At 46.9% G+C, this 14,603-nt stretch overlaps 1 protein-coding gene across 2 annotated transcripts in view; it reads left to right on the top strand.

Annotated features, from left to right (window-relative positions):
- Nucleotides 1–10,371, top strand: part of VIT (vitrin) — a 93,637-nt gene extending 83,266 nt beyond the window's left edge. For both annotated transcript variants that reach the window (XM_045828795.1, XM_045828797.1), the window contains 4 exons: nucleotides 693–796; nucleotides 4,231–4,457; nucleotides 6,099–6,612; nucleotides 9,780–10,371. In XM_045828795.1, coding sequence (XP_045684751.1) covers nucleotides 693–796; nucleotides 4,231–4,457; nucleotides 6,099–6,612; nucleotides 9,780–9,958 — 1,024 coding nt within the window. In that variant the 3' untranslated portion in view covers nucleotides 9,959–10,371. The remainder of the gene's footprint in view (nucleotides 1–692; nucleotides 797–4,230; nucleotides 4,458–6,098; nucleotides 6,613–9,779) is intronic.
- The last annotated feature ends 4,232 nt before the right edge of the window (nucleotides 10,372–14,603 follow it).

Here is a 14,603-nt window from a genome sequence, read left to right as displayed (position 1 = left end):
CGCCCACTGCTTCTGGGCCCCCAGCCTGTTCCCCCCAAATTCCCCAGGGATTCTCCAACCTCGAGAAGCATGATCATTCTGCTTCTCCACTTAATTCACTTCAGCTCCTCTCTGTCAGGCTTCAACAGAATAGATGCTGATCTTCTGCATGAGGTTTGAATATGCTCACCCAGTCACAGGAACTACACATGGAAAAGTTGAAGGGGTGTCTTTTGCTTGACATCGCTGTTACCATGCAATTCCAGTGCAGGGGTCTCCCAGGGAGTGGCTAACGGCTGAGGGTTACTTTCTGAGGGTTTGGGGCAGTCTGGGGACATCCTTACGTTTGCAAAATCCCACTTGACAACAGTCCTGCTCTTTAGCTGTATGACTGTTATTACCTTTGTTTTTACTTAGATGAAGAAACTGAAGCCCAGAGAAGTTAAGTGACTTCTCAAGGTCACACAGCTAAGAAATGACACAGTCAAAACTAGAACCCACACCTTCTGAAGTCTGAACCAGCTTGCTTTCCTCTGTACACACTGGGGAGGACCCCAGTGCCCCCTTCTCACCATTACCTCTGTCCACAGTGGGGCATTTTATTGAAGCAGCTTCCGTTTGATGTGTATATAGAAGAATCAACTATGATTTCTGCTTTCCTCCAAAGGTAATAACTGTGTACCTAATTTTTATTTCTTGTTCTGACTCTTCAGAGACAACCCTGCTACCCAATTTAACCTCAAAACTCACACGAATTCCCAAGATCTGAAGACAGCCATAGAGAAAATTACTCAGAGAGGAGGGCTGTCTAATGTAGGTATGTAACCCAGATTCATTCTATCTTGCTATCTCGGTTCTCATTCACCATGACTGTCTTCTAGCATTATAACTAAGAGGATGAAATAATAATAATAATCCTTCATGGAATGATTCACACAATATCTTTGCCTTTTCTCAAGTATTACCATAGATTCAGGGACAAGAATTTATATCACACACACTCTGGAGCATTCCAACATGCCTGGCTCCTCGGGATGGCAGCTTTCTCAGGACAAGCGGGACTGCTTCCTTACTGCACCACCAGGCACCGACTATTTACCCTTGAACTTCATAACCAGTTCCACGCAGGAAGCTTCAGTTGGGAATCTTATTCTAAGCCATTTCTGTTCCATGATGACTGTGCTGAGAGAGACCTGTTCCTTGTGCTCACCTGTGAACTCTGAGCCGTGGGGGAGGAGGGAATACCAGGAGTCTAAGTTCTGGTTCTCAGACAGGCAGGTCCAGAAACTCCATTTTATTAAGTTCACCCAGCGGTGACTCAGTGTTGGGAAACCGCTTCACACTGACCAAGCTCACGGGCTGCTAAAGAGCCCGTGCCAATGTATTGGTTTCTAAATGGCGGTCTGGCTTTAGGGGCACAGGGAGGGCTGACTGTCCACTTCCCAGGAAACGCGGTCTTACCATCAAAGTCCAAGGGAATGAAGAAGTGAGCCACAGTTACTTGGAATGGGATGCAAACAGGGAAACGAACTCCAGTTCCGAAGATGGCTTCTAAAAGCTTCCTGCAGACCCAGGGCTCCGAGGGCCTGCCTCTCCCAAGACCAGGAAATCTCTTTCTCAGTCCCGCCACCATGGTCTCTTCAGGAATCTGCTTCAACCAGGAAGCCACCACAATCAGGGAGCTTCTGAGATAGCTGCCAGCTCCAAAACCATGCCCCGCCTGCTCCATTCACACCCACAAAACTGAGGATCTGCACCTTACCACCGCAACACCTACAAAGGTGGGGGCCAAACACAGACAGCTCCGCTAACACTGCCCCAGAGAAGTCAAATACTCTACAGATACTTGTCAGAAGAAGTAGCACAATCAAAAATATAGTCTTTGCCTCAGTTTCACCTTCTAAATCTCACATAGGTATATCAATTCTCGAAGCTAATACAAATCTGGAGCTGTGGCCAGAGTCTCTAAAAAATGTAATTTCGAGATTTCAAGCCTCTGTTTTCAAGACATACTGGAAGGTGGATGAAATGTCTGTTGAGCACTCATTGACCCTGGTCCCCAAATTTAAGACTGGGTAAGGTCAAGGTGCTCTTCTTATGGCTCCCTGTGCTCTGCCTACAGGCACCTAACATTAAGCCAGAGGCCCTTGGCCTTGAGGGAAATTATGCTTTAGTTATAAAGGCAGTTCTCAGCAACCAAGCTTTGCCCTTAGCAGCTGTGTTCTCCACTATCAGCTCACATGGAATCTCCAAGACATTTCTCCAGCAGCCAGTTGATCCTTTCATTCGACAGGTACAAGTATACTAGTCAGATGGGCCAGGATGCTGGCCCAAACCAGAGAAGCATTGTGTGTAATGACATCAATCCTAAAGCCTTAGGAAGGCAGTTCTTAACTTTTGTTTGGATTGAGAAGCCCTTTGAGAATCACCTGAAAGCTATGACCCTTCTACCTAACTAAATACGAGGGGGAACCCAAGAAAAACTGAAATTATCTTCTGGAGGGCAGGCCCCTTGTAGTACAGGCTTCGCCCACTAGGTGAGTGTTCCAGGAACCCATCTCTATCAGTGCACCAGCTGGTATTGTGCGAGAGGCTGTGTTCAGCTTCAGTGAATATTTTTTTAAGACTCTTCCAAAGCATTTGCCCATTCCATGATGGGTGATTTACGAACGCACCTGCCCACACCGCACTGAGTGTTCAGAAGTTTGACCAAAAACAGCATGAACCCATGCCCCACCCGCCCTATGCACCCGATCTCACCCTGAGTGACATTTGTTGTTTCCCTGGATGAAAATAACCTCAAAGGGAAATGTTTTGCTGATGTGGAAGTGGTGAAACAAAAAATGGCAGAAGCACTAAAAGGCATCAAAATCAATGAATTCAAAAACTGTTTTGAGCAGTGGAAAAACCATCTCCATAGGCATATTGCATCAAATGGAGAGTACGTTGAAGGCGACTGGAGTCTAAATATGTAAAAATAAATACACAATTATTTTATAAATAAATTCTGTTGTTTTAGGTCCCCCTCATAATACTTATACACAAAAAACATTGTATAATTTCAGGGACTTAGGGATACACACCCCCACTGGCCTACCCTAGGGGTCCACGGGACCCAGTCTAAGGACCCTGCCTCACTATATGCAGCTGTGCTGACTTTAGGATGACCGGTCATCCCAGTTTGCCCAGGAGCGCATGGGCCTTTCAGTCCTGAAACTGGGAAAGTCCTGGCAAACTGCGACAGCTAGTTACCCCACCTGACTCCAAAAGTTTCCTGAGGCTCTTTTTTTAAAGATTTTATTTGTTTATTTGTAGAGAGAGGAGAAGGAAAGAGAGAAACATTGATTGTCTGCCTCTTGTATGCACCCTGAAAGGGGCTTCCCAACCTGGGACTAAACCCACAATCCAGGCATGTGCCCCGACTGGGAATCAAACCTGCGACCTCTCTGGCTTTGCAGGTTGACACCCAACCAACGGAGCCGTGCCTGACAGGGCCGTGTGACTCCTGACATGTGTTTGGGAAAGGCATGTTGGAGACTTCCTTATCCCTCAGGACAGTTACTCTCAGCTGAGGCAGTTCATTGTCATGGAAATCTAGGCTCAGAGGCAGGGAGTGACCTACTTAGCACCACACAGCCAGCAGGTGACAGCCAGGGCGAACACACAACTGTCTCAGCTCTTAGTAGGTGCAGCACTTCCCCGACGAGCCACACCTGTACCCCTCAAGTGGAACTGGACAAAAGGCACCCCTGACCCCAGAATACAGGCCTCCGCACCCCAGCAGCTCCTAGGGTCCCAGGCACACCCCAAGCCACAGGAGGCCAAGCAGAGGCTCCTGGCGTGCAGGTCAACAGCCCCCACCTCATGTTCCCCCAAAAAACACGGGGCCGGTTTAGGGGCTGGGCAGGGTTCCAGCACCTAGGCAGAGAAGGGACTTCTTTGTTCCCATGAAAGTCTTTCTTACCTGCTTGCCGGTCCCTGAATTTTATTTTTTTTTAATATGAGACCATTAGAAATTAAAGACTTAAAGTGAAACCAGAAAGGGAAATGGATAGTGGTAGTGGTTACACAACGTTGTGATGTCCGTAAACCACTGAATTGTCCACCTGAAGACAGTTAACGTGGTAAACAAAGCCACAGACAAAGGAGAGAATGAGGGTGTTAATACGGACCTCTTTGTGCTACTGCGATCTATTCCTATAATTCTAATCAACAAAATCACTCCAAGCATGAATTTTCTTTTTCTTCCAGGCCGGGCCATCTCCTTTGTGACCAAGAGCTTCTTTTCCAAAGCCAATGGAAACAGAGGAGGTGCTCCCAACGTGGCTGTGGTGATGGTGGATGGCTGGCCCACAGACAAGGTGGAGGAGGCCTCAAGGCTTGCGAGAGAGTCAGGAATCAACATTTTCTTCATCACCATTGAAGGTGCCGTGGAAAACGAGAAACAGTATGTGACAGAGCCCAACTTTGCAAACAAGGTATGCACCTGCCCAGAGACCCACCCGTGGTAAGGATTCTCTGAACTTTGCAAAGCTGGAAGAGCCATTGGGGCTGGTTTTTGTTCCTTCAGATGGGCGTTCAGCTCAACTTCTAGGCAGGAGGGCCTCTGGTGAGGGACTGGTACATCCGGAACCTGGAATTACCCTCCCAAAGCAAAACCCCTCAGGCGAACTAGTGAACTAAGGTTGGCACCAGCACCTTGGGAAGATCAGTGTCCCCCGGGTCTCACAAGGAGGCTTTTCCAGGCTTCTCTCACAGTGCATGGGATCACCCAGGCAGCCCAGCGAGCCTTCACACAAGCATGCACACAGGCACCATACACTAGCTCTCGCATGCGCATGTATGCATGCACCCTGCAAATTAACCAATCTGATAAACAAGCAGAGGGTGGTACCGAGCCAGGTCAGGGAGATCATGTTTTCAAACGCCGCTCTTGGCCATCTGCTGTGACTGCCACACACAGACCCTATCTGCAGCCACTGGCCTCCTGTCCGCGTCCAGCACCACCTCCCTCTCCTGCCAGGCCTTGACTCAGACTCATGGGGGGAATCCCTCTCTCCACCCATCACCTGGAATTCGGCTCAGCCTCAACCCTCACCTCACATGTCACCTAACCCATGGAAAGTTCTGGGAACTGCATTTAGGTTTTTATAAAACCAATTAAAAACACTTCCTAGGGCACTTTTAAGTCATTTCTTGTTTTAAAATAAAGTTTTAATTATACGAGTTCATCTGGTGACATCGGGTCTGTGATTCCTCTGTGACCCCTGGAGAGGGAGCGGCAGGCGAGGAGGAGGCTCCGCTTAGGGAACATCAGCGCGGTCACTTTCAGGAGCACACAACCAGGTGGCTCGAAGCTCGCTTGCAGCTGCGTTGTGTTTTTTCTGGAACAAGCTCGGGTACAAGTAAATAGTTCTTTGCCTGGAGGCAGGGTTGTCGGGTAGACAGTGATGGGGTTTTAAAGGCAGAGAGACTTATGTTCCAGTTTCAGGGACTCGGGGCTGTGGCTTCCCGGCTGACCCTCCCCGGCCTGTTCCCTCCTTTCAGAGGGGTTATGATTCCATTTGGTGGGAGGGGGTGGGGGTGTCATGAGAGAATCTCTCCAAGGGCATGGCCTGCAACACCTGACACGCAGGGCACCCTTCTCACTGGTGCAGGGCCGCGCTGGAGACATTTCTTGAGCTATTTTTCCTGTGTGTCTTATTTTCCAAATCAGATCAAAAGCGTGAGTTAATCCTCCCACGCGCCGGTGCCCACCGGTGCCAATCTTATGGCCAGCTGCCGGCACAAATGAACTGACTCCTCTGCAGAGGCAGACACAGGAAGCTGAAACCAGAGCTTCGCCCCTCCATTTGGATTTGCTTAATGGATGGCTGTCCTCTAAACAGAGACCTGGCTGAGGCGGTGGGAGCGCATTCAGAGATAACATGAGGGGTTTCTGCCCCAGTGAGTGACAAACTGGGTGAACAGAAATGGAGAAGAGCTTTAGGAGCACTAACTAGTGTAGACGAAAAAGAGCCTGTCTGCTTCTGGCCCTGCCCTGGTGGCCGAGGGTAATTGTGACAGACTGGGTATTTGACCCTCTGACCTGGCAGGCGTCCCTCCACTCTGTCTTCCAGGCTGCGTGCAGGACAAATGGCTTCTACTCACTCAGTGTGCAGAGCTGGTTCAGTCTCCACAAGACAGTGCAGCCCCTGGTGAAGCGGGTCTGTGACACCGAGCGGCTGGCCTGCAGCAAGACCTGCTTCAACTCGGCCGACGTCGGCTTTGTCATTGACGGCTCCAGCAGCGTGGGGACGGGCAACTTCCGCACGGTTCTCCAGTTTGTGGCCAACCTCAGCAAAGAGTTTGAGATTTCAGAGACGGACACGCGCATCGGGGCCGTGCAGTACACCTATGAGCAGCGGCTTGAGTTTGGGTTTGACACATACAGCACCAAGGCTGACATCCTCAATGCCATCAAGACAGTGGGCTACTGGAGTGGTGGGACCAGCACGGGAGCCGCCATCAACTTCGCCTTGGAACAGCTCTTCAAGAAGTCCAAGCCCAACAAGAGGAAGTTAATGATCCTCCTCACTGATGGGAGGTCCTACGATGACATCCGAATACCAGCCATGGCTGCCCATCACAAGGGTAAGCTGGTCTCACTAACCAGTCTGGTGAGAGCATCCCTCTGTGGCTTGGTGGGCCAGTGGGATGAGGAAGGGGCTGTGTTTTTATGTGTTGCTTTTGTCTACCACTTAGTAGAATGTTCAAAACCGTAAGGAGAGTACGGGGGTGCAGCTAAACACCACTCGCCCCTCTGCACAATGAAGAAGGAGTAAGGCAGGGCACACAGAGGTAGCTCCCAGCGCCATGGCAACCCCCAGGCTGCAGACGACAGGGAGCATCACCCACTCCTTCACGTCCTATTCCCCGAGTCACTGCACAGGGAGGTGTGACACGTGAAAAGGAAGTTGGCTCATTACTTTAACCATTATTGAAGACACCGAATTGTGTTAGAATTTTGAAGAACATGAATGTTTTAAAAGAAAAGTACTATTTTTGCAAGCAACTGCTAACCAGATGTTGGGGGTTTAGGGGAGACCACAAAGAAATTTCCATCCAAAACATTCAAAGAGATATTTCCATATAAAAATTTGTATGAGGGCCACAGAAAGTTGAAAACCATGAAAAATGAACTGTTATTTCTGTAAATGTTTAGAAAATTAGTCACATTTTAATGCCTCTTTCACAGAATCTATGTATAATCACCATTTTGAAAAGGATCATAAAATATCATAAAGGTACAAACAACCTAAAGAAAACCAAAACCCCAAGTGACAGTAATAATGGTGCCGATACCGTAGCTCCAGCTACAACCTGCCTCCAGGTGGTCGGTGAACAGCAAAGGCCCAGAGAGAAGGCCTAGTAAACAGGACTCACTCATTGCAGAGGTTTCTTTCATTTTCTTTCTTCTTCTTAATTTGTGTTTGTCTGCAGCATTTTCAGTCTTCTTTAAAGCTGCTTTTAATCTTTCCTGAAACAAGGAGGGGTAAAAATAAACAAGCCTTAAAGCAAACCAGCAGTTCTGACTTCTGGAAACCGAAGTAACCAGACACCAGGTTTGGGCAGAGTCCCCCCATGCTTGCCCCTGCGGAGCACACTCAGAATGGCAGGACAGTAGATCGCCCATGTGCCAGCAGCCACAGTGTCCCTTAGGCCCATGTCAGCAGAGTGAAGATAGTTTAAGGCTCAGAAGCAACCCCTCCCACAGTTCCAAAGGGAGCGGGCAGAGTGAAGGGGGCAGCTCCTGACTACATGTCTAGGGCTCTGCTGCCTTCTCCAAGCACCTGGCCCCCCTCACGCTCAGCTCCTCTCCCTTAGTTTTCCATATGTGCCTCCCTTGGACCCCGTCCAGAGGGTGGCCTTGGCCATCTCCTCGTCAGAAGCGCACACTGTGGGAGATGTCCTAGGAGCAACGAGGGCTGTCATGTTGTAGGCAGCTCTGAAGAGCTAGGACCAATAGATACAACTGACAGGGAGGCAATGGACACCGTGTCCCTGGGGGCATTCAAGCCAAGGCTGTGTGAGCATCTCTCATTAAATGCCAGTTCACGGTTCTCTACAACAAGGGTGGGCTCAAGAACCTGACCAACTACATTCTAATACTGTTTGCGTGTCTTTACTGGGGGGCAAGGCAGCCTTTTCTTCTTTGAGCAGAAATGAGCACTTCATCAGTCTAAGCCAGACCTATCCTGCAGCAAAGCTGATCCTCTGACACTTGCCAACATTTCGAAGCCTGAAGCTGGATGTGCCCAATGTAGACAATATTCAGAGAAGACACTCAAGGAGTAAGAAAAGTGGCTGACAGCTTAACTGCAGTTTAATGAGCCACAGTGGAAAAGAGCTTAGACCAGAACCACATGAGGCATAAATGGCTCTTTAATCAGCCGGGTGGGGCACCCAGGAGACTCTGGAGATAGTGGCACTGTGGGCAGCTGCGGGAGCGAGGCCTGGGCAGAAAGGCCATACCCAGGCTCTGCCCTCTCTTTCTCTTGCTCACCCAACTCTGGCCAGCCTGCAGGTGGTGTGGGAATAGGCTCTTGTAGAGAAAGGTCACGTGCCTGCTGACCAGCTGCCCCCAACCCAAACCAAGACCCATACACACCAGGCAGTCTCCGTTTTCCCAATGAGAATAGCGCCTTGTCTCTGAGCCTGCCCTCTGCTGCCTGGGGCGTCTTGCTCCCTGGTGTAGTCCAATCCCTTTAGCTCTGTCCTATTCTTCCCATTTGCATCTAGACATCCTCAGGTCTCCCCCTTCCTAAAAAACAAAACAATCTTCTTTGACTCCATGTTCTGCTCCAGCTCCAACCTGCCTGCTTTTTACAGCCACACTTCTGGAAGGGTTAGTTATCTGTGCTGTCCCTGTAGTTTCATTCCTTTTCCACTTTCATCTCACAGCACTTCATTTGGTTTCTTTGGCATCTACTCCCCTGAAACTGCTCTCTCCAGACAACCAATGTCTCATTTTTGTGTTTTCTAAATCCAACGAGCACGCTTCTGTTTCCATCCTGCATGACCTCCCTGCAGCATTCTACACTGTTGGCCATTCCCTCATCTCGAACCCAAAGGGCTGCTTCCTGGCGGTGATGGAGCAGATGCGATGTTCCTGCACTGTGAATGAGCTTGGAGTTTACAGCTTGTAAAGTCACCCTCAAGCAAGCCTGGAGTGATTCAATGCCATTTTAGTTAAAAAGATCTTGAACTGACTCGTTGATGCATTTAAGACTCTAAAATTTTGTTTGGCTCTATACGCAGGTCGAGCAGGGTGCTACGTGGTATGATCTGCATGGCATGAAAAGTTTCACCTGCCCCAAAATATCCCCTGTGCCACTCATGGACATGAAATTCTGATTTTGTCTGATTTGTGCCCTCAAAATAAGGTAACACAATTATATCAATTGTGTTACTGTTGGCATGTAGCAGGTGTTCATGCTTTAGGGCACATGTTTCTTTTTTTTAAGATTTTATTTATTTATTTTTAGAGAGAGGGGAAAGGAGGGAAAAAGAAAGGAAGACAAACATCAATGTGTGGTTCCCTCTCATGAGCCCCCAACTGGGAGTTGAACTGGAGATCCTTTGGTTTGCAAGCCAGCGCTCAATCCTCTGGGCCATATCAGCCAGTACTGGGGCACATTTCTGATTTTAGATGTGGTTGCATCCAAACACAATAGCCAGCAAAGCAACAGGAAGGCAAGGATTCATTAGCAGTACTTTTTCTTGGGCCCATTTGCTTCATTGAAATTTTGTCCTCACAGGTGTGATCACCTATGCAATTGGCATCGTCTGGGCTGCACAGGATGAGCTGGAAGTCATCGCCACTCACCCTGCCAAGGACCACGCCTTCTTTGTGGATGAGTTTGACAACCTCTACAAACTGGTCCCCACAGTCATCCAGAACATTTGCACAGAGTTCAACTCACGGCCTCGGAACTGAACTCCGAGCAGGCAAAGGCTGCTTTTCTGATGACTCTGGGACAACCCCAGTGCTTCACGGGCATACACAGGGCTGCGAGGCACATAGGGCTTGCGAAACGCTGTGTTGTTATGGTTCTTCACCAGCGTGGGTTTTTCATACTTCAAAACTTGCAGTTAGAGAGATGATCATACATTTGTAGAGTGAACCAAAATGATACATCCTTTTGAGGGTGTTGAGGGTTTCCATTTTGACAACTGTTTTCAAAATAACTATTCAGACTAGAGTACAGCACTTATGACAGTCTTAACCGAAGCTTTTGTGAGGTTTTAAAAAAAATTTTACTGCTTATGAGAACTCTGTAACCCTCCACAAGTTTCATGTTTGCCATGACAATACAGGAGCTGCTTAATTAAATATGGACTTCATGTGATCATTCTGTGTCATGGGTACTGGTCACAGTATTGGTCACAGGACCACCCTCTGTTCTTCTCCTTCCCCAGAGAACTTGCTGTGCACTCACTCCTGGCCCACGGTGCAGAGCGACTGAGTTCCCACAACTTCTAGCTTTAGGACCATTTGGGGAATAGCCCTGGAGAATCAAGACAAACTGGCTTAAAAGCAGTGCATTAAGCTGGTGGGGACACTCCCAGCCCACGCTGCATATGCGAATCACTTAGAGACTAAAATGCTGGTTCCCAGTCCCCATCCCAACACCAGTGAAATCTGACTCTCCAGGAGTGGAGTCTGAACACTGGTGTGTTCGAAGCGCTCTCTGGTGAAGCCCAAGTGCTGCCAGAACGGGACTACAGAGCCACCGCTGAGCAGTCAGGGTCACAGCTATTCCTGGCACAGCCCCTGTTTGTGCCTGTTCTTCTTGGTTCCATTCAGCTTAGCATTTGTCCAGGGTTTTTCATTTGTTAACTAGATATTAATATTAACAACATTAATAATCTTATTAATAACTAGAATTATTACTAAAATAAGTTGGGATAGGTTTGGGTGAACTCTGTTTTGGCTGAACTCCTGTCCTGGGATAGGACTGTTTTGCTTCCAGCTTCTGCCAAGCACTCATGGATCAGGATGTGAAATCACATGCAACCAGGAACCAAAGAACCACAAACAGATGACATTTGAGAGGTTATGTTTTGTAAAAAGTGTGTGGAAAAATGCTACTCTGAATGGAGGCAAAAAGATAGCACCTGTGTAAATACCTGGGACAAAAGATTTATGCAAAAATTTTTCAATTAAATTTATCATCCATTTAGTAGAATTTGCATAAAGCGTAACAAATCTCCCAGTACCTGGAGAGCAGTATATTGTCGATTTACAACATGGGCTACAGAGCAGAATCAATTAAAGGTGTCAGCAATTTCAAATTTATTAACCATAAATTTAACTTTAAAGGCAATTACAAACAAATATGTTCAAAAACTTCAAAATATAAAACTATTTTCAAAAAGGAAATTCTTTGTGAAGATACCAGTGACACACTACTAGCAACCAATTCAGCTAAGAAACTAAATAAGTACTTAAAGGAATTATTCTGCCTATATTTTTAAATGTGTAGATAATCAATATAAAGATTTTTTCAATGTCACTTTAATGTACATGCACAAGTAAGTTAATTTTTTAAGGAAAATTTTCTTTTAGATAATAGTTTTGGAATATATTTATTTTATAGGGGTCTTAGTATAAAAACCATGTTGTCATCAATAAGTACATATTTCCAAAAATAATACATTTTTTAAAATTTAATTGTTGTTCAAGTACAGCTTTCTGTCTTTTACTCCCATTCCGGCCACCCCTGCCCCAACCCTCCCCACCTCCCTCCCATTTCCACTGCCCCTAGTTTTTGTCCATGTGTCCTTTATACTTGTTCCTGTAAACCCTTCCCCTTTTCCCCTGAAATTCCCTCCCCTCTCCCCTCTGGTCACTGTCAGCCTGTTCTCTATTTCAGTGTCTTTGGTTATATTTTGCTTGTTTGTTTGTTTTGTTGTTTAGGTTCCTGTTAAAGGTGAGATCATATGGTATCCATCTTTCACCACCTGGCTTATTTCACTTAGTATAATGCTTTCCAGTGCCCTCCATGCTGTCGCAAAGGGTAGGAGCTCCTTCTTTCTTTCTGCTGCATAGAATTCCATTGTGTAAACGTACCATAGTTTTTTGATCCATTTATTTACTGATGGGCACCTAGGTTGCTTCCAACTAAATAATACATTTTTAATTATTCTGGTATCCTCTTTAATTCAAAAAATTGTCCCAGTTTGGGAAATAAATTATATAGTCACCCTTAGTTACAGAAATTATAAAATTTCGCCCTGGCTGGTGTGGCTCAGTGGATTAACTGCTGGCCTGGAAACCAAAAGGTTGCCAGTTCGATTCCCAGTCAGGGCTCATGCCTGGGTTGTGGGCCATTTTCTCAGTTGGGGGGGGGGGGTGTGAGAGGCAACCAATTGCACATCAATATTTCTCTCTCTCTTTTTCCCACTCCTTTCCCTTCTCTTTAAATAAATAAATGAAATTATAATTCTGAAGATAAATGGAACCTCCTCAAATGGACCCAGTGTCTCTATGTCATCAATAAATGTTTGCATGTGGAGGAAACAGGATCAGAAATGAGGTGGGCTGATGCTCAGAGGCTGAGGTGTCATCAGAGTTGTCTATGGGGATGTTCAAGTCACCAAAGATGGTGACAGGAGTCAGGATAGAGAGAGAAATAGGGAGCCAAGCTCTGGTATGCTCAGCAGAGGAGAGAAGGTGACCATGAGGTGGGGACAGGGTTGCAGTGACAGGGGTAGAGGGCTGAGGCTAGACCTTCAAGAGAGCGTGGTGCTTTGAGGGAGGAAGAAAGGGCGTTTGGAAAAGCAAAGGGACAAAGAGCAGACCTGTCCCCATTCCAGGCCTGAAATCCATGGAGTGAGAGAGCACAAGCAGACTCTACTCAGGAAGTGGCAGAAGACAACCAGGTTTCAGGTAAGCTGGGGCAAGAAAGGGCTGAGGCATCTGGGAGCTCCCTAACAACAGAGAGTAGCTCCCCAACACATTATGGGAAATCTGGGGTGGGGGTGGGGCTGGGTCAGGTCAGGGTTTGCACAGAGCAGTTTAGAGATAAAGGTCCTAGTGGTGATGGGTGACATGGGAGGGTTGGATATAAATGCCACCTTGCTCAACCTAACTGTGCTTAATACTGCCAGGGAGGCACTGAAATCTTACACTAGAAATATAAACTTAGACACAATTTATGTCAAACCCTCCAATGGCAAAAAGGAAGCCCAGGCCAGAAGTGGTTGTGCAGATATGAAGGGACAGAACTAGAATTCAGATGTCTTCCAACCTACTGACTCACTTGACTGTCTGACAAGGTTTGAACACCCCTACTCTCTCCCCCAACCCTATCCTACACACACACACACCTAGTTCGGTACACTCACGGGCTCTGGGCCAGCCTCTGCAGAGCTCTCTGGGTCCTGCAGACTCGGAGCCAATCTCTTAAGGTAACTCTCATTCTGTGGTGTGAGCAGAAAAGCACTTCCATGCCCTCTCCCCTTCAAGTCAACCAAAAGGAGCAGACAAGGAGCATCGGTCCAGCTTCTCTGGGTGCATATAACGCCTAAACTCTACTCAACTGTTTTACCTCTCAGGAGTTAGGGCTCTTTGAAACAGGTTTCTTTGCTAAAAAAATTTGCAACAAGTCTCTGCTAAGAATTTTCAGCCACAATGACAAGGTTCAGGTATTTCTTGTTTCTTCGGTCTCTTTAAACCCCTTTGAACAGGACAAAAGCTCCATGAAGCAGGCTTTCTTGGGGGACTGGCATGGGTTTCTAAAGAAAACAAGGCTTCTGAATCCAAGGGTTTTTCAGACTCAAAGAGGAGTTTCCAAATAATGATGTTATTTTCCAGTCACAACCTTAAGAAAAGTTCTCCCCTTAGATTACCAACACGGAAATGTGGTAAGTAGGAAATATACCTGAAAGCATGAATCCAGTTACTTCGGAAAGAGACATTTATTCACAGCTGTGAAGCCTTTGAGGGATTCACAGTTCAGTGGGAAACCACACACAGATGAACGATTAAAACCGTATAATTAGTATTATGGGATTATGCACAAAGTGCATGACTGGCGATTGCAAACCACCTCATGAGAAATCAAACCGTAATAGTGCCTAACGGCGAGAGTTTGCTGCACGCTGGGTATTGTTCTAAGCACTTCACGAGTATTAACTCATCTCTATGATTTTCTGAGAGAGGTACTATTATTATTTGCATTTCACAGATCATGCAGCTGAAGCCTGGAGATGTCAAGTAACTTGCCCAAGGTCATACACAGAGCTGGGAGCAGCAGATCTGGGAATTAAACAGAGGCAATCTGACTCCGGAGTCAATATACTTAACCACTTCGCTCCTTAAAATGGTGGCATATGTAGTAACCAAAGTGGCTGAAGAGGGGGTTCTCTAGTAAGTGTGACAACTTAAAATACATGCATAATTCTGCAAAGTGTATTCTCAGGATCTACTAAATACACAGAGTTTAATAAATGTCCAGTGCAAAATGCACTTCCCCCATCACTTCTCTTGATCCCCTGGACAGCCACCTTTCCCTCACTTAGGATGAGTGATTTTAATGTATAGTCTGTAGTCCCTGTCGCTCCCTGAACACATTGGG

Source organism: Phyllostomus hastatus, unplaced genomic scaffold (genome assembly GCF_019186645.2).
Source record: "Phyllostomus hastatus isolate PE091 unplaced genomic scaffold, TTU_PhHast_1.1 phas_scaffold_78, whole genome shotgun sequence".
NCBI classification, from domain to species: Eukaryota; Metazoa; Chordata; class Mammalia; order Chiroptera; family Phyllostomidae; genus Phyllostomus; species Phyllostomus hastatus.
The sequence above is the reverse complement of the archived record's forward strand: the minus strand, read 5'-3'. Positions and strand labels throughout refer to the sequence as shown.